The 19,743-nt window shown below is 46.0% G+C and overlaps 1 protein-coding gene across 3 annotated transcripts in view; it reads right to left on the reverse strand.

Moving 5' to 3' along the window:
- Positions 1-6,233: 6,233 nt before the first annotated feature.
- The window catches only part of LOC147232734 (A-type voltage-gated potassium channel KCND3-like), a 100,503-nt gene continuing 86,993 nt past the window's right edge, over positions 6,234-19,743 (reverse strand). The window contains exons 4-7 of one of the 3 annotated variants that reach the window (XM_086149759.1): positions 18,077-18,178; positions 12,820-12,912; positions 10,902-11,137; positions 6,234-7,640 (exon numbers count right to left, since the gene is read on the reverse strand). In XM_086149759.1, the coding sequence (XP_086005885.1) occupies positions 7,400-7,640; positions 10,902-11,137; positions 12,820-12,912; positions 18,077-18,178 (672 nt within the window). In that variant the 3' untranslated portion in view covers positions 6,234-7,399. Of the gene's footprint in view, positions 7,641-10,901; positions 11,162-12,819; positions 12,913-18,076; positions 18,179-19,743 lie in introns of all 3 variants that reach the window. The other 2 variants (XM_086149758.1, XM_086149760.1) reach the window with 2 other exon arrangements.

Consider the following 19,743-nt stretch of genomic DNA (forward strand, 5'->3'; position numbering starts at 1 on the left):
GAAGTGCCTGAGCTCCAGGCGTCTGCGATTCACCTGGTTAGCATTGTTCTTCTGCACTGATGTAGGAATGGAAGCTGTTCATCTCCCTCCCGACCCGTCAGACGTTTCGGTTGAGTTAAGTTAGAGTTTATTTAAACGGCGCGGAGGAAACAATTGACTTTTACTGGTGCAGAAACCTCAGGCGGCTTTCTGCCTCGACCACGAACTCTCACTTGTAGTAACATTAGCGCTAACAGTTACATGCTAATAGCTAATATTATATATTTGTAGCTTGTAGATACTAGCCTCATGCTCTATTTCTAAAGATTTCCAGAGGTACAGCAATCTGGAGGTTTTTGTCGGTCTGTGCCGCGGCCCACATTGGATTTATCTCACTGTATATCTTTTATTTACCGATAACACACTGTGCTTTGTTCATTTCATAATTATTCATTTGTTCATTTCGATACCACTTGCGCTACATTGAGTCCCCCACTGGGCCACATATGGAAACATACAACCATTCACCCTCTCGTTCATATGTCATATAGAGATGTAGAACATTCACTCTTTCATTCATGTATCATATAGACATACAAGCATTCACACTTGTCATTCATATTTCATTTAGACGTGCATATACTCACCCTCTCATTTACACATCATACTATGTATAGACAAACAACCATTCACCCTCTCATTGACAATTCATACTTTGTATGAATTGTCATACTCAACATACAACATATATCTAATCACCCTCTCATTCACATGTCATATAGAGATACACAACTATTCACCCTCTCATTCATGTCATAGAGAGACATAAAACATTCACTCTTTCGTTCATGGATCATGTAGAGACGCAACCATTTACTCTGTCATTCATGCCATATAGAGACAGAAAACATGAATCCTTTCATTCTTGCATCATATATAGACAAACAACTATTCACCCTCTCATTCACATCAAGTAGAAAAACCCATTGATTCACTCTTTCATTCACACATCGGGACAATTTAGGGTCTCCACTGAACCTCCTGCATGCTTCTGGACTGGCAGATGTTACTCCAGACAAATGTCCGGCAGCGAGCACATGTCCGTGTTCCTCATCCCATAATGAATCTACAGTGTTTTATTATCTGTATTTAAATCCAGAGCTCAGACTCTTCATATTATCTACCGCAGCTGCTTGCGTGCGCCCGTGGTCACTTCCTGTCAGCTGTCTGTGCGCGCGCATGGGATCCCGCCGTCACACACACACCCTGTGTGTTGTGACTGGTGCTGTATTTGCAACATGGAAGACGTCCTCGTACACACGCACACACATACGAACAGACACACTATATTTGCAAACGCGGTAAATCTTTCTGTTTTTAAGAATGTCTTGTTACCTGGCAACAATAACAATTGTGTGGTGACTGATTGAACACACTGCTACACACACACACACACACACTGTAATAGTGAATGTGTGTGTGGGGGGTTGTTGTGTCACCTGGGGATGACATGATGTCCCAGGGATGAAGTCACTGTGGAGATTCCCCTCCTTTTCCCTTCCTCTCTTTTATCTTTTGGTTTTCAGGTGGTCTGATATCTCCACCTGTGCTGCATTTCTAGTTAAAATGTAAAAAACTGTACACGTGAACTGAGATAACTCACCCACGGAGAGCGAAGGCGGATTTAAAACCGTAGGAGAGTTTTGTGCTGGTTTGCTTCCTCCATTGTTTAGAGCAGGTGTTTACAGATGAATTGTTATCTGTAGTGAGAGCAGGGAACAGGTTGAGGAAAATCTCGAGAGGTGGAGGTATGCTTTGGAAAGGAGAGGTTAGTCACGTGAAGGTTAGTCACAACAAGACAGAATCTATGTGTATGAATGAGAGGAACCTGGCTGGAATGGCGAGGCTACAGGGAGTGGCAATCAAAACATTGAAGGATTTCAAGTTCTTAGGGTCGACCAACAGTCCAGAGTGTAGGAGAGTGTGGAGAAGAGGTAAAATGGGTTCAAGCTGGTTGGAATGAGTGTAGAAAAGTGTCCGGGGCACTATGAGATAGAAGATTATCAGCCAGAATGAAAGGAAAGGTGGACAAGATAGTGGCAAGACCAGCGATGCTAATGACCAAAAGACAGGAGGCAGAGCTGGAGGTCGCGTTGATGAAGATGTTGAGGTTCTCTTTGGTAGTAACCAGGATGGATAGGATCAGGAATGACTCAATCAGAAGGACGGCACATGTTAGATGTTTTGGAGAGAAGGTCAGAGAAGCCAGACGGAGATGGTTGGGTCATGTACAGAGGAGGACGGATGCTGGAGTTGGAAGACCTAAAAGAAGATTTATGGACGTTGTGAGAGAGAATATGAAGTTAGTTGGTGTGACAGAGAATAGGGTTAGATGGAGAAGGTTGATTTGCTGTGGGGACTCCTGATAGGTAAAGCCCAAAGGAAAAGAAGATTGTTTTTCTCTTAGCGCTCAGTGTTCTTCTCCAAAGATGTCAGAGCAGTGCCCTCTGCTGTCTGTGGAGCTCCTCTGCAGGACTCACCGGCTGCGGCCCCTGCACAGGATTTGAGGTGTCCGTTAGTAAAGACCAGCAAAGCTCTGCATCTGCAGCCTAAGACGTGGCCTTCAGAATTCATTGCGGCGATCGTGTCACATGATCTTCTAGTCATGTCAGGTTTTGCCACCCAATGCGCTGCGGTAGTAGTCGTCATAGTAACCGTAGATGTCTGTCATTGTCCGTACCTCCAAGAGGCGTGTGAGACATTTTAACGTTGATTTTAACATCTCCCCCCTTGGTGTCACAGGTGGTATTGTAAGTATTGTCAAATCTGCCACAAGAGAGCGCTGACACCCCATGTGTAAGGCTCTGACATCCCATCCTCTTGTTGGTCTTCCTGTTCTGACCGTTGGAGCCGACGGTGTCAGCAGGGGCAAAGGGGAAGATCCTCAACTTATTCCCAAATTTGAGAAGTTTCCAGAAACGTTAACGTGACTTTTGACCTTTGCTAACACGTCTCAAAACGAGCCAGTGCCGAATCCCGGGGCAAGTTGGGATGTTCTCATCCCAGTTTGCCGACTCTTCTTGACTCCGGGTGCTTTTTTTTATGCTGTCAGTTTTCGCTCCCCTGCTCCGACTGTGCTGTACTTTGCGTCAAACCTGAGGGTCACTGGTGAGACGAAGTCGGCCGGATGGTGACCACGTATCATCTGTTTCTGGGATTGTCCTGCGGGTGCCTAGTCCTCATCCAGACGGACACAACAAACCAACATATCCGACATACCTTTCGGCAAGAAACTCCATATTTGGTATTTTCTAGAGGCGTTCTGATTGTAGTTTTAGTTTCCATGAGGGGGACCGGCCCTATTTCAGATTGAGAAGAACTTTTTTCTTTGTTCATTTCTTTTTGTGACCAATAAATCCCGCTTGCTTCCATTGACTCTGAAGCATACCAGAAGCTCATCACGTTGCTCACCCTTTTCCCGTTGGCTTTGGCCGAGAGTTACTCAATGAGGAGGTCGAGACACCAGAGGTTTGCTCAGCATTGTCTTGATCCAATGGTGTGTTCGATGACAGGTTGTCAAAACTTGTTCTGGCAACCGGAGTTGACTTTTTTTTCTTCCCTGTGGCCTCCACAGTTCTACAATTTGGGTGTATATCAGCTGGGGTTGGCATTGGGCGTCGGTCGACACTGAGATGGCTCATTATATTAATGAGTTGTTTTGGAGAAGCTTTGTTGAAGGGGATTGTTGTTTTCACGTGGGTGTCATCTGTGGAACGAAGGCATGAATTCTGGGAGGTCATCTGAGCTATTCGGATTCTAATTGAGGTGAGTCCCTAAAATTTGTCCTGTTGTCTGACCGACCAGTCAAGAGCTAATCATTGGCAAATCTAGTCATGGTGACTGGACTATTTTCTGGAAGATGTTCATCCTCTCATCCGAGAGGCTACCACGGGTTCCCCCTATATAATATCTTGGGCAGAGGCTGAGATGGGTTTTGGCTGTTGGCCTAAGTTTAGAAGGTTTGCTATGTCGATGGGTGTGTTGCTTTGCAGCAACTAGGTTGAATGAGTTGCTATGGTAATGGGCTTCGTTTGGGGAACAAATTTGCAGATTGTGGACATCTCCAGGTAATTTCCAGGGTGCAGGTGGATCAGATATGTGTGTTTTGGGTGTGTGTGAGTTGACCTGCCTTGGGATGGATCTCAGCCTGGCGTTATATATAGGCCAAAGTTGGTGTTAAAGATCTCCTCTGTTCAGTGAAAACGACTTCTTTGACTCCTTTCTTGAACCATCTGTTGTCTCTGGCCAGAATGTGGACATTGATGTCTCCAAAGGAGTGGCCCTTGTCCTTCAGGTCCGCGTTTGGTGTCTTTTTAGTGTAAGACAGTTGGGGTGGAGAAAGAAAAGACAACCCTGGGACGGCTGTGGCAGGTTTTAATTCATCTGACACGTGGATGTTTTCATAACAAACAAAACAACAGATCTTTTTTTTTTTTTTTTTTTTTTTTAAACACGGGCAAACAGACAGAAAAAGGCTCAATTCAAACGCGTAAAAAGGCAAAGAGCAACACAAATGACGGCCCCGTATCGTCCTGAAGCCAAGTCTAAGGTGGTGGTGCAACATTCGCACTGGCCAGAACGCTGGCGAAGGCCATCCATGATGTCGGCAAACACCCCCGGTGAACGGACGGTATCATAGCAACCGAGAATTAAACTCCATGAGTGACCCTCAGTGGCGTGTCAGTAAGGAGAAAACATATCTAAAGAAAACATCATAATTACTATTGTTTTTTTTTTTTTTAATAAAGGAGCATCAAAAGAAGAACTACGTTGTTATTCTCACAAAAGTGAATAAACAAAAGTGACAGTTTTGGCACGACATTTTTTTCACCCCGGTGTCACAGTTTTCCGACATTGCAACATAAAATGTACGAGTGCAGCCAAAGTGACATCACGACTAGGAAGCAGGAAAAAAAGGGCAGTGGTGAGGAACGCCATCAGTTTATTGGATAAAAGCGGTACACAACCGTCAGGAGAGTTGCGACGTGTTCCTGACATCGGGCGTCAGGAGCGGTGTAACCGGCGAAGGAAGCCAGAGATCGATAACATGCGATGACTAGGACGGCCAACCGCCAGAGATTAGACCGATCCCTTCCAGGATGGCGATAAAGTAGTTTGCTTTTTGGCGCCGATTGGAACAAACTGGATGGAAAAGAGATGGATCGTGATTTGCATATTCCATGCTCCTCCTTCTCCTTTGGGATGGATGAGATAGATGACCGTGACTTTATGTCGTTGTTCGGAGAATGCTGAACGGAACGGTACACAGGTCACCATCGCCCCTTTTCCACTGATGGAACTTTTTAATTACCTCGAATTCAGAAAGAGCCCTGGTTTCCGCAAAAAAACAAACCTGGTTTGAAAAAACACCTGGTTTGGATGTAGGTGTTTTCAGATTAGCCAGAATTCTTTGAGTGGGACGGGGAAATGCAAGCCTGTTCGGATTTTATCAATATGGCGTCCAAATCACAACACAACATTCCTTCCATAAGCAAGTGTTCCTGACACAACGGTGAGGAATCACCGCCGTTTACAAAAACCTCAAATAAGTCCCAGCTCAATGTGGGGCAGCCTTCTGCTTCAACCAGTAGGGGGTAGAAAGAGAGAGCGCAAGAGAGGACAGGGAGATAGAAATAGTGTGAGTAAAACAGAGGGAGGGTTGAGATGGACAAGCACAATGATCAATTACTAATAACAGTAGTGCTAATGGTTAAATGCTAAAAGCTAGCATGATACAATAATAGCTTAAAAATTCATAGCCACCGGGAACCTGCGATATGAGAGAACCCAGGAACTCGGAAGAAGATATGAGGTTATCATCATGCATTGGTGGAGGGCGAGGAGTGCTGACAACTAGGCGTTAGCCTTGTGCTAACTTAAGAACTTTCCCAAAAAAGGAAGGTTTAAAGCCTATTCTTAAACAAAGAGAGGGTGTCCGCCCACCGGATGCACCGCTTTCCCGTACGTCATCAACCCGATTTCATGAAAATTCCTTAAGATGCACAGAAAGCGTAGATAATGGAAATTAGCAGGAACTCTTCGAAAATAAGGTACTAGGTGATAAAAGTTCCTGGGATTTCAGTGGAAAAGGGGCTCATGAAACCATGACAACCTTCTTGGCCCCCTTGTGGCCACGCTGGGTAATGACAGGCGCAGATGCCATTCCCCTTCTAGTCCTCATTTTTATTCAAAGCATTTTTCTCTCTTTTTTTAATTTTCTTAAGGTTTTTTCTCACAGTAAGAAAAGTCCGTCTTTGAAAGACATATCCACGGTGACTGAATTTATAAAATACTGCTCCTTGTCACTTCAGTAGGAAAACAATATGGAGCGGTCAGGAGGCAGATTCAAGGATGAAACAACGAATGGAGACGGCAGGTTAGATAAAAAGCACGATTTGGATCACTTTTTTTTTTTTTTTTTTTTTTTACAAGATGAGTAGTTATACATCTCTAAGAACGTGCATTGACCGCAGCCCTGAGAGGCAAGTGAGAAGTTTTCTGTCAAATGGGCTCATTCATGCTCAGCTTTTAATACGTAGGAGCCTCCCGTCTTTCCTGTGTGCTCATTTTACCCCGCCTACTGCGCTTCCTCCGTTTGTTATTGTCTGAAAGGGATCTCTGCACTGTCCCCTAGCGGATATATCGGGGAAGTATGTGGGAGGTGACATACCTGTTTACGTCCATAACCTGAGCATAAATAAGCCGATAGCATCATCTTATTTTCCCCCTTCTCTTTGACGCCCTCCTGTGACTGAAATTTATATTACAACAAGAGCTTTCAAAAAAAACAAAAAAAATCCCACTTGCCTTCCGAGGGGTTCCGTGGAGATTTGGTTCTAACAGCCGCGGCGTTTGAAACGATTCTTTAAAGAAATATTTTTTCTATTTTTTTTTTTTGTTTTTTGGTTTCAAAATCTTCGTGACAAAAAAACACACACGCACACAAACACACACGCACACACAAACAACAGAGACCGGGCAAAATTCAAGTCGGTCGACACATTTCTTCGGCGGCGACCTCGGCACGACATTGATTCACTTGAAACTTACTGTGACGTCATTGTGCATCTACAGCGTCATCTGCCGATGGGTATGCTAAGTGCGCGGTGCGTTCAATGTCCTTTCCACAGTGTTCGTAAAACACCCAAACCGCTCTCTGAAGCTATGAGAAACGCAGTAGTTCTGTCCATATCTACAGGACGTACACGACATCACAAGTGCAACATTCTCAGTTCAGGTATTTACAGCCGTCTGTCTCACGTACGTCTTCGTAAAATAGTCACCTTTGTGAGATCGGACACGGCGCCTACATCAAGGTGACGTCACCTGCTCCTTCCTCTCCGTCTGGCTCACACGTCGGTCACAGCGCCGACACTTTCACGATGTTGGCAGCGGATGAGCTGGCGGTTGTCTGGATGCTCGGGTCTGCGGGGCGAGCCGACGGCGGCGGCTGCGGCCTCCGGATCGGGGGCCCGTGGAGGCCGTCGCCGTCGGGCGTCAGAGCCGGGGGTGTCGGCAGGCTGATGATGGCGGTGGTGATGCGTCCGCCTCTGCAGTTGATCCTGCCGCCGTCGTCGCTTTTCAGGTTGAGGTTGGAGCGGCTGCGAAGAGATGCCAGACGTGGGAAGAAGAGAACGTCAAACAGCCTTATTTCATATCTCCATACAGAAGGGATGGATGAGAGGGTGAGTGGTTGAATGTCCTTGGATGATGTGTGAATGAAAGGGTTGCATGTCTCTATGTGACTTGTGAATGAGTGGCTGAACGGTTGCATGACTGTATATGATGTGTGAGAAATGAGAGAGTGAATGGTTGTGTGTCTGTATATGACGTGTAAAATGAGAGAATGAATGGGTCTGCGTGACATGACGTGTGAATGAGAGGGTGAATGGTTGCATGTCGCAACACTTGTGACAGAGTTAGTCTATATATGAGACATGTGATTGGGAGAATGAATGATCATCTTTATATGCCTTTTGAATGAGAGGGTGAATGGGAGTGAATGTCTCTATATAATGTGTGAATGAATGAGTGAATGGTTGTCTGTCCCTTTATGAAGTTTGATGGACGTGAATGGTTGCATGTCTATATGACGAGTAAAATGAGAGAATGAATGGGATTGCATGTAGTGACATGACTTGTGAATGAGAGGGTGAGGGTTGACCGGTGAACTTTGCCTCTCAGCCAATGGCAGCTGAGAGGCGCAAACCGGGGTCCGTGCTAAAACGCGGAGATGATTCAAAATAATAAAACTTGCAACATCATCCAAGAACATGCAACCATTCACCTTCTCATTCACAAATGAACGAATAAGGAAAAAGGCCTTTTGTCCGTGTCTGCAGAGAATCCGCAGTCGTTCTTTCTCACGCTGCGACTCAGACATTTTGTTCTCTGGGATGATATGAACCTCTCGCCGTGATGCAACGATACCATCTGCGGCGCAGCGTGCGCGGATAATACCGCTGATGAGTATTCACCCCCCCCCAGCAACCCTGAGCCTCTGACGGACAGCGGATGAACTCACCATGACACAGACCCGCCCTCACAACTTTCATAACTTCTCTGAGACAGTTGTATGGGGAAATAATCCCTGTGAAAATTGTGCACTGAAGCCTGTGGATTAATCCCAGACGGTGTTCGGTTTGAAAAAGAGGGGGGGGGGGGTTGTCAAACTCAATAACCCACCACCGCCGAAATAATAAACAGCCGCCTTTCAATCGAAAGGAAATGCGCTTTTGTGAACTGGGGTGCGGGGGGTGGTGGCGCTCTCAAGGACAGATTTTAATCTTAGAAGACTGAAGGAGAGATAAGCAGGGAGGGTTTGGCGGGGGGAGGATTATCACGCTGAAGGAGGCGGTGGTCCGGCTGCATGAGAGGTTGAATGGCAGGAGGTTTTGAAGTTTGGCGTAAAAAGAGCATGCATTCTGACATGCCACTCGCAAACATAATGGGAAGTGGCCTTGAGCTTTTCAGGTCATATTCTGGTTAGAGCAGAGACACACACACACACACACACACACAGAAAACACAAATATAGTCTATGAAAGTGTTCAGTTAAGAGCCTTCATATAACATGTGAATGAGAGAGTTAACGGTTATATGTCTCTATGTGACCTGTGAATGAGAGTTCTCTTCTTTGCCTTTCGGCTTTTCCCTTTAGTGGTCGCCAGCTAACTTCTTCTTTCAATCCATCCACAAAGTTTCTCTTTGGTCTTCCTCCAGACCTCCTGCCTGGCAACCCCAGCATCCCAGCATCCTTTTATCAATATATTCACAATCTCTCCTCTTCACATGACCAAAGCTTCTCAGTCTGGCTTCTCTGACCTTCTCTCCAAAACATCTAACATATGCTGTCCCTCTGAAGGACTCATTCCTGAGCCTATTTATCCTGGTCTCTCCCTAAGAGAACTTCAACATCTTCTCCTCTGCTACCTCCAGCTCTGCCTCCTGTTATTTCCCTAATGCCACTGTCACCATACCTTACAGTGCTGCTGGCCAAACCACTTTCTTGAACACCTTCATTCCGGCTGATATTCTTTTATCACACATAACCCCTTGCACTTTTCTCCGACTGTTCCAATCTGCTTGAACCTGTTTCTTCACCCCTTTTGACACTCTCCATTACTTTGGACTGTTGACCCCACATACTTGTAATCCTCCACCTTCTTTATCCCCACTCCTTGTTGCCTCACTGCTCCAATTTGGTCCCTCTCATTCACACATATATTCTTGCTGGTCTCCTCTCCAGAGCATACCTCCACCTCTTGAAATTTTCCTGCACCTGTTCATTGCTCCCTCTACAGATCACATTGTCGTCTGCAAACATCAGGGTCCATAGAGATTCTTGTCTCCCCTAATCTGTAAGCCTGTCCATCACCACTGAAAACAAGACGGGGCTGATCCCTAATGTAGTCCCCCTTCCTCCTTGAACTGTCACACCTACAACACACCTCACCGTCTCCCGGGCAGCATACATGTCCTGCACCAGTAGAACATACTTCTCTGCCACTCCAGACTACCCAATAAAATACATTTGATTCCTCTCTTGCACCTTGTTTTATGCTTTTCTAGGTCTACAAAGGCACAATGCAACTCCCTCTAACCCTCTTGTACTTCTCTAACAGCATTCTCAGAGCAAATACTGCATCTGTAGTACTCATTCGAGGCATGAAACCATAGGTGAATGGTTGCATGTCTCTATATGTGGTCCTGTGATTGATGGGTCCAGGTGACCTCCATCTATGATGTCAGCTATGCCTATAATTTTTTAATTAATTCGTTCCCCCTTAACCTAATATCCAAGACCCCCATTGCATTGTTCATTTTTGGATTATATCAAAACAAATTTGGGATTGTTCACCCGTTCACTGGTGCTGACGTGTGATGATGATGGCAGAATGAGGTCAAAGTTGACGCAGCATTGAACAGACAGGTTGAAGACATGTCGACTCCGGCTCACTTGCTAACTTCTGGCAAGAGTGCAGAGGGATGGTGATTGACCGGTGTCACTCACTCACTCACTCACTCACTCGTCAGACAATAGACAAGAGACTATTTCAAATCTCACAGGCGACACCTGTCTCGCACATTCGGCTGTGTGATGTACCTGCCAGAGAGTTTAAGATGCTAAAAGAAGTATTTGTACACCTGTGCCGGTAAAAGAATGCAGTGCTAGAAGTATTCGCTTGTATAAGAAACAAGAAAAATGATGGCGGCATCTTGTCTCTTCACGTTATCTAATAACCAGATGGCTGCAGATGCCGCTGATTCTGGGAGCCTCTGGTTCTCGAGCAGGAGGTGGGGTCGGGCCGGCAGTCGGCAGAACTCGGGTCTGGAGTCGGAGTCGCTGCTGAGGGTGTCACCTGGCGGCGTGTGATGGCGGGTCCACGCACTGTATGTGGATGGCGCTGAGCTCCTGAAGGGGCGCCTGAGGCGAGGGGACCGGGTGCGCCGCGGCACCCCTCTTCGGCCTGCATCCGCAACAGGTCCCTCCGGTGCTGTCGCGGCTGGACACGGAGGGAGTCCGTGAGGGGTAGCTCTGCATCGCTGACTCCAGACAGTTCTGCTCGAACATCTGCTCGTCCACAAATTCGTGAGCCTGGAGGGCAGAAACGGGATAGTGCTTAAACGGGAGCAGGATAGAAGACAGGGAAGAGAAGATGCAAGTCAGTGACAAACTCTTGTGACATTGTTAACATGGCACCAACTTGTGCATACATACTGATTCATGCTAGGTTTCTTGCTAACATGCTAACGTGCTAACAGGGACGGTTTTCCAAGTGCAACTTCTCCTCTGCCAACTTTCAGGTTGACAACTGAAACGCTTTCAGTTTTGGAGAGGAGCATGGTGGGGTTCAAAACCCAGGTCACGCCCAAAAAACAGTGTATTTCAATGGTTCAAAATTGGGATTGTGCAGGTTCAGGCGCAAACCTCCTTTCCCCGTCACCTCATGGTTCACCTCTTCTGCTGCTAATAAGATCATTCATCCTGATCTGGACTGTAACCAGCCCTTTTTCTTTAATGGATGCTCTCAGACGCCCCCCCCCCCCATCTTCAGCCTGCTCTTGATCATTCCTGGCCGACGCTCCAGAGCCTTGGAGAAGACGAAGTGCGTGATATTTCCTGCGTCCTCTGTCTGCAGGACCTCCATCATCCTGCCACCGGGATGTTTTCAGCTGCATGCAAATTTTACTTATTACCATTTAAGCTTACGGGATTCAGACCGGCGTCCAAAATCACCCCCAAACTACATCTGCCCTCCTCACTAACCCCAAACTTCCAGTCTACCAAACCCGTCTTCTTTCACTCGAGTGTTGTGCCGTAAAATTTCCCTGTATTGGATCCAAATGGAAGGAAGTGCATGCTCCCCGAGGTCCCTCCCTCCTCCCTCTTGGACGCTCTCGACTAATTCTCAATGCTTTTGATGAATTGTGCAGTCGATAGCGCGGTGGCTCTGATTCCGACGGCCGTTCTTATCTTGTTTCCACCTCTCTGGGGAATCACTAATCGGAATAACAAAAACACGTCAACACTCAATTCACGACTTTGGATTGAGATCTTCGTGGTGATAGTTCAAACATATTGACGCTTCGTAAGATCCATTGAACTCGCAGGGGTGGAAGGCAGGGGGGCTTCAAACCGATTCAGGGGCGCCTCAGGGGATTGAACAGACAGAATTGTATAAAATTGTTAGGACAAAAATACCCCGAAGTAGAAAAATTTGATTTGGAGTCAAATTTTTGGACTGATCTCTGAATATAGTTTCCATCGAGAGAATGTCGATGCTCGTCCGTCACGTTCTCAATCCCAGGAGTCTGGCAAAATATGGAAACCGTGAAACGTCCCAGAACCCATTTGAGGAGACGTCCACCATTTCAGATTTTGAGATCAATACACCGATGCCGTAATAAATACATTTTAACTAGAAAATTAAAAGTATTATCACCATATCGACATTCATAAAATCTAGCCAATATAATGAAACTCTTCTACTGGACACTTGTCCACTGTCAGATTGGTGTTGGGTCTGGATTGGCCTCCAAATAAGCAGTTGAGATCAAGAAAATGGATTTATTTGTTTGTTTATTTCAGTCGGTCAATCTAATAGAAAGCGTCAAACCATGTAAACATCGTTCCCAGCTGGAACCTCTACGGTTGACTGTCGCGGACGAGAAGGAAAACAACTATTTGACTATAAGTGGGGGAGGGGTTTACATAATTAATGTATCTGTAAATGTAAACAGAGGAGGAGGAGAGCGTTGTGTTTTATGTGTACCCACAGTGGTTTTCTCCAGACAGTGCAGCAGATGGTGGTGTTGGCTCTCCAGAAGAGACGCAGGCTTTGGCAGCTTCTGCTCGGCCTCTTCTGTACCCTGTTAACACCCACACACACACACACAAACAAGTAGTCGAGAGGTGTTAACAGTTAACACAAAACACGTGAGATCTGAGTATCTCTGTGAACAAGCTGGTGGGTCACGTGATGCGCCCCCCCCCCTCCCCTTTGTTAATTTAATTTGTCTCGCACAGCTAGCCGGCAGCTCTTGCTATTAGCTCTCGTATAATTTCCAAGCCAATTAGAGACGTAATGGAGCCGGGTTTATATTCAGCGTCGAACGATTCCTCAAGTTCGGAGTTGCGTGTCAAGCGGGTTATTTACTGCGCCGGCGGCGCAGGGATTGTTATTGTTTTAATTTAGACGCTTTATTAATCCTGAGAGGAAATTAGAGCCACGCGTTTGACCCGTCGGCTGCTGGCTCGCACACACACAGTAGCAGACACCGACCAATCGCTGCGCTTAGATATCAGCGAACTGCTTCGGGGGTATTTTAGAGCAGGATGAGCGAAGTTGGGGGGCGCTTTCTCCGACATATTTTCCTCTTCTGCAACTTTTCTCTCACAACTCTGTCTGCGTTGTGGATCTGCTGTGTTCTTTGTGATAATTCGCAGCATGGCAGGGTGGGCAAAAGTGATGGCGGTCGCCCAAATAAGATCAAAACAATTTAATTGTCCTCCCCCGCTCGCCGAGAACTCCGTGGCTCGGGGGTGGGGGAGTTTGGACTGGGAGGCAACGCAGCCCAAGGACGCTCATTCAGATTCCAGACGCGTGAACGCGACGGCGATGATGTGGGCAGGGAAGCGCTGTTGCCTCCCCTACTTCAGCGTCTGATCTGCCTTTCAGAGACCTTCTACTGTGGAGTGGGGGGTTTTCAAAGAAAATATCCGAATAAATAACGGGAAGAAAACGCTTATCTCATGAGCAGACTTAAGTAGACCCCTGCTAAGTCTTGAATGCTCTTTCATCGATATACATGCACATGAATTTATGTTGAACCCAGTATTCCTTGTCTGTGGCTGAAGGAGAGCAAATGCAAAGAAGTTGGTGTGAGATTCAACGTGTTGACGTCATTTTCTTTTTTTGTTCAATGAATCTTCCTGCCCCTTTTCAGTAAACAAGACTCCAGGGGGGCATTGAAACCCAGTTTGTGTCGTACTTCTAAAAAATAGATAGTTGTAAGGCTCCGCTCTTTGCTTAGAATCCTGCGAAAATGTTGCTGGTCTATGATAATGATAATATTTATCATACGACATTTTATTTGTGGGCCCACAAGCTGAGAGATTATAAGGGAAGCGGGTCTGATAGGTGCTGAGGGTCCAAGTTGTGGAGGTTTTTATAATCCAAGATACTCCTGGATTCTGACGGACAGCCGGTGGAGCTGCTGAAGGTCCGGGATGTCCGGGTTGTGGTCCGAGCTTCCGGAGGAGCTGAAGCATTTGGCGGAAATTACCGTGGAAACCAAAAAAAAGAACGGAATCGCAGTGATCTATGTGGGCGGTGGCGAGGCTATGGACCAGACTGTCGAGTGAGAAAGGGACAGAGTCAGTTGCATAGATAGAAATAGGCGACTATTGAAGAACTCCAGGAGGCAGTCAGATTTTGGACGTTTTGGACGAGCAACAGGGTGTCGTCTACATAGAAACGAAAGTTGATGAATCCACTTTAAAAATCCTTTTATTTGCAATCACGGGTGTATTTTAAAACTCACCCAAAGAGAATGTGGACCCCTCACGTTGTTCTAAATGTTTTCCAACTAAACTTGTCTAACACTACCTGGCTAGCTCTTTTTGGCACCAAAAGTCAACCCCTCCTCACCAAAACTGATTAGTTGAAGTTGTTTTTCTCTACCGGGAGGGAAATAGCAGCCGCAGAGAACATCCACCCACCTTTTAAAACTTGTGGGAGAAAGAAAGAGAAGAAGAAAAAAAAAAAACATGCAGAGAGACGTTTAAGAGTCTGGAGCCGGGAGGGGATTTTTTTATTGTTTTCTCCTTAAGGTCAAATGGGAGGGAATCTTGTCACCACATATTGAAAAGTAAAAACAAATAAACTGACCCGGGGGATATATCCCCCGGCGATGACGTCATAAACCTTGACAGGTTTATCAATAAATCACCGTTTGTGAAAACAAGGCCGTGATGCGGGTCGCAAATAAATGGCCTCACATAAATAAAATAAAATAAAGGGCTCCGGGGAAAAGTGAGAGAGACCAGCGGAGAACATTTAATCTAACTACAGGTATGAGAAAACCCGTCATTTTGTCATATCTGCGCTCACGCCCGGCCTCGGACCCGCGCAGCTCCACTGCCTGATGGACAGCAGTGACACCGCCGTAATTCGATGCGCCACAGACCCTCGCGGCGGGGCGGCGGGAGTGGATGGCTATCGCTCAGTCCACTCACAGATGGCATTTATATGATAATGCTAACCACCTCCAGACACCCATGAGCTTTGGCGCAGGACTTGATTAGATCCAAATGGATTTCAGTTACCATCTGCAAGGAGGGAAGTGTGTCATTGAGAGCAGGAGCGACAGGCAGAACTGGAGGGATATTGGCAATTTGCACGGGCATCAGCAAACCCCTTTTTTTTTCTGTGACGGTGACAAGTTTTTTTTTTTTTTTTTTTTTTTAGAAAAGATGAATAAAATTGAATGATAACATCTTGAGGTAGATAGGCTGAAATGGAAGGCTTTAGGAGAAGCCTTTAGGAGAATAAACTGGGAACGTACGCTGTGATTGGACCAAATGCTTGGATCTCAGTGCGGGGGAAATGAAGTGCTGCTGGATGAATAACGCCAGATATTATATGCTTTGCACTCGTTGGAGAGGAGAAAGGTACATTGGGGTGCAGTATTCTACAGAATACTGGCAGAAGTAAAAGAAGTGCATCATGGGATATCATGTGAACTAGGGGCTAGGCTAGCGCTAACTGCCTATTCTTAAACAAAGAGACTGGATGGAGATTGGACGATGGTTTCAAGAAAGAAAGAAAAAAAAACAAATGTGAATCTCATGTCCGGTTTCTAAGATAATAGTTAGTTGTTGTAAAATCTTTTCATGGTCTCTGGACTTGGTTCCTCTTCAGGATGTTCCTCCAGGGTACAGATGTTGTATGTCTTTGTTGACCTGTGTTGACACCAATTTGACAAAGACAGATCTTTGACTCCTCTCTCTTGAATATTTTGTCTTCTCCGGACAGAATGTGAACATCGATCTCTCAAAAGGAGAAGCCCTTGTGTCTGTGGAAGTTCTCAGTCATCCAGGTCATGGTGAATTCTTGTTGAAATCTTCTTGTCGTGGCAACTGAACTTGAATTTCTTCACTGGAAGACGTTTCACCCCTCATCTGAGAGGCGTCTTCAATTGAGAAGAGTTCAGAAGTCCAGTTGTCACGACAAGAATATTTCGACAAGAATTCACCTTGACCTGGATTATTGAGACAAACATTCAATCCCTCATTCATATAAAGACACAGAACCATTCACTCTGTCGTTCACAAATTATACAGACATTCTTGTCGAGATAATCTTGTAGTGGCAACTGGACTTGAATTTCTTCGTTTGAAGACATTTTATCCCTCATCCCAGAGGCTTCCTCACTTCTAATGACCTGTGGGGAGTTTCTGAATATAACTATCAGGGTTTTGGGCGGGTCTAGGTTATTGTAGCTTGCTAAGTAAATAGAAGAGTTGATCGGCGGAAACTAGGTTTAAGTGGGTTGTTATGCTAATGGGGTTGTTGTTCGTCGGGAAAAGAAGCAACTTGTGAAAAGGCAAATCCAGACAAAAGACGTGAAACCTGTTGGATATCATGGACTGAGGCTCATGTGGAAGTTGCTGGGAGCTTCTTCTGGTGGTGGATCTTTCCTGGTAGTTTGGAGGGTGCAGATGGATCTGGTCCATGTGCACAAATCCATCTTGCTTTTGATCCCTTATACATTTGTGAAAGGTTGTGTCCTCTGTTCAGATACGGTTTGCCTGTTTTGACAGAGTCCGCTGAGGAAACTTTAAGATGACAAATGGATATGGGAAAAAAAGTCCAGCTGCAACGATGACATTGGACAAAGGACCCGGATCCAGACCAGGAAGTGCAGGACAAAAAGTCCCTCAGCTAGTCATTTTGATCCAAGAGGACACACACACACACACACACACACACCACTTTTCGTCTCACTGTAAACATTCACGTAGATTTTCCCAAAGTACATAAATCTCGTATATATTTGCGATATTACACCCGAGTGTGTGTGTTATTTTCATTATGGGGAGCAATTCTAACATTTTATAGTGAATCGCCGGAGCTGTGATTGACATAAAGGAAACATCTGGTGGAATCCGCCTCGTCTAACTCCTCAGGAGTTAACAATACATTCTTGAAAGTGTACATTTTGGAGTTCTGTGGAGGTTCTCGGTCATCCAGGTCGTGTTGAATTCTTGTTGAACTCTTCTTGTCCCGGCAACCGGACTTGAATTTCTTCACTTGAAGACGTTTCACGTTGAAGAAGCCTCTCGGAACGAAGAAATTCAAGTCCAGTTACCGAGACAAGAAGATTTCAACGATAATAAATTTTGGAGGGGTGCGTCTGTGAAACGGTGTTTATTTCCCTTAAACCCTCCATTACAAGTCTTGCCATTTAATCATGGCGGGGAGGAACAAAATGAAGGAAGGAACTATTGAAAAAAATAAACAAAAAAAAAAAAAGTGTTTCCAGAGCCCGCCGAAGTGGATTGAATTACATCTCGGACTGAAGGACATGTCAGCGCCGCGGCGACGCTGCCGCCCTGATGGAGGATTATTGGCATGGCTGGCGTAGTAACCCCCCGCCCCCGAACAAGAACATAACCATTCTACCCCGTCTGCTCTTTTAGAGCCTTTAGATAAGTTGTCCCTTGTTTAATGACGGCGGTAATTGTCATTTTGTGGGCGTGTAAGTGTTTGTGCCGCCATGCTGCGGAGGTGAAATTACAGCCGCTTAGTTATTGAGCGGCAGCGAACCGAAATAATTACCAATCGGCGTTTGAAGGGAGGGGGGACAGTATACTTTCGGAAACCAAATTACAGCCTGCCTACTTTTTCAACGCTGTTTCTAATGAAGGCCATCGAGGAGGCCGCCTCGGAAAAAAAAAAAAAAAAAGATCCCACCTACTTTTTTTTTTTTTTTTTTTTTTTTTTTAAAGAGACCAGAGGTGTTTTCTCACCGTCAGCTCCAGCAGGTCGCTCAGCAATCCGTTGCGTTTGCTCAGGAGGAAGGCGTTGGCGCTGCCCGACTTGGCTATTCTTATCCTGGCCAGTCTGGCTTTCTGCTCGTGAGAAGAGGAAGAGGTCACAGCGTCAGACAGGGTGGGCGGGAGGTCACGGAGGATGACTAATGATGGGAATCTGCCAGCTGGCCGACATGATGCTATGACGGGAACTGGCAGGGGCGAGGTTTCCTCCCGCGCAAAACGTGCCAGTTGTCGTAACATCATGACACCGCAGCGATGGCGCTCTCTGGTGTGATTGCACAGATGCTGGTAGTACCTGATAAGAATGCGTTACCTGGTTAAAAGAATTAACGTTAAGCTACAGGTGCGTTAGCGAGGCCTCACGGTGGTTTAAAGGGATCGGGGAACATCCTCGGAAAGCCGTCTCACGCAGAGGTCGAGCTCCGTTTTTTTTCTCCTTGATTTGTTTCTTTTCAGGGGGTAGAAAGCCCCGATACCCATCTTCCCAGGCGTGATGTGCCGCAGTGGGATCACTTCTGCCAGACTCTAGATTGTTAAACATGTGAGGAACACTGGATGGTGAGATGTAATGATGAGGTTTTATATCAGGGGTTAGCAAACTACGGCCCGCGGGCCACATCCGGACCCTTGGGCTTTTTAACCCGGCTCGCCGAAGATTGGTACAGAATTCATACTTGATGTGAATGATTGGATCAATGAATGGAGATTGAGAATTTTTCTGAGCTGAATGACACAGATTGGCTTTGTGATTTAGCCTTTACTGTGGACACACCAACACACATGAATGAGCTGGACTTGAAGCTACAAGGGAAAAACCGGTTTGTGCATGACATGCGAGCAAACGTCAGAACCTTAAAAACCACGCTGGTTTTATTTACAAAGCAAATGTCAGACAATGCTCGGACAAATGTCGGACGAGTCTGACATGTACTTTTAACAAATGCGTCTTTTTTTTTTTTAAAATATGCATCATATCTTGTGCTTGCCCGTCTGTCAAATTTTAAAAGTCAATGCGGCCCCTGAGCCAAAAAATTTGCCCACCCCTGTTTTATATATATATGTGTTGGGGACGAGAAGAGAATCTGCGCGCCTCCCTCTGCAACTTCATTGCTTCTGACGGCCAAAGTGACATGGATTGGCTCATCTCGCCGATTAAAGGGACGCATTGAAACAAGGGGGGCCAAATATGAGATAATGGCAAACAGCGATTTGAGTGTTTTGCGGGGTCGGCTGACGGGCATCCCGCCGACAGAGTCCTGTGAAAACTCTACTTCGAGATGATCCTGAGCCAGTTTGATTCTTTAGAGTTTAGCAGCGAGGTCGACTTTGTTGTAACGGATACAGAAATTTAATAGCTCGCTTTTCCGACTGGACTTCTTGGTGATCACATGCTATCATTGTCTCAACTCCCTTCAGGGGCCAATCATCCGCCTCCATCTTACCCTCTCCTCTGCACCCTCTCCGCCACCAACAAACTTCCTGTCCTCTTTTCCTCTATTCATAAACCTCTCTGGTCTTACACTCGGCCTCCTGCATCCTCAACATCCTTCAACCTAGATCTTCACTGTCCCTCTTCTGTCCAAAACATCTCAGGGCTCACGTACGCTTGATGTTAAATTCCCGTATCCTCATAATAATGT

This window comes from Fistularia commersonii, chromosome 7 (assembly GCF_037954325.1).
Source record: "Fistularia commersonii isolate RoL2024-O1a breed Wild chromosome 7, RoL_Fcom_v1.0, whole genome shotgun sequence".
Classification (NCBI taxonomy): domain Eukaryota; kingdom Metazoa; phylum Chordata; class Actinopteri; order Syngnathiformes; family Fistulariidae; genus Fistularia; species Fistularia commersonii.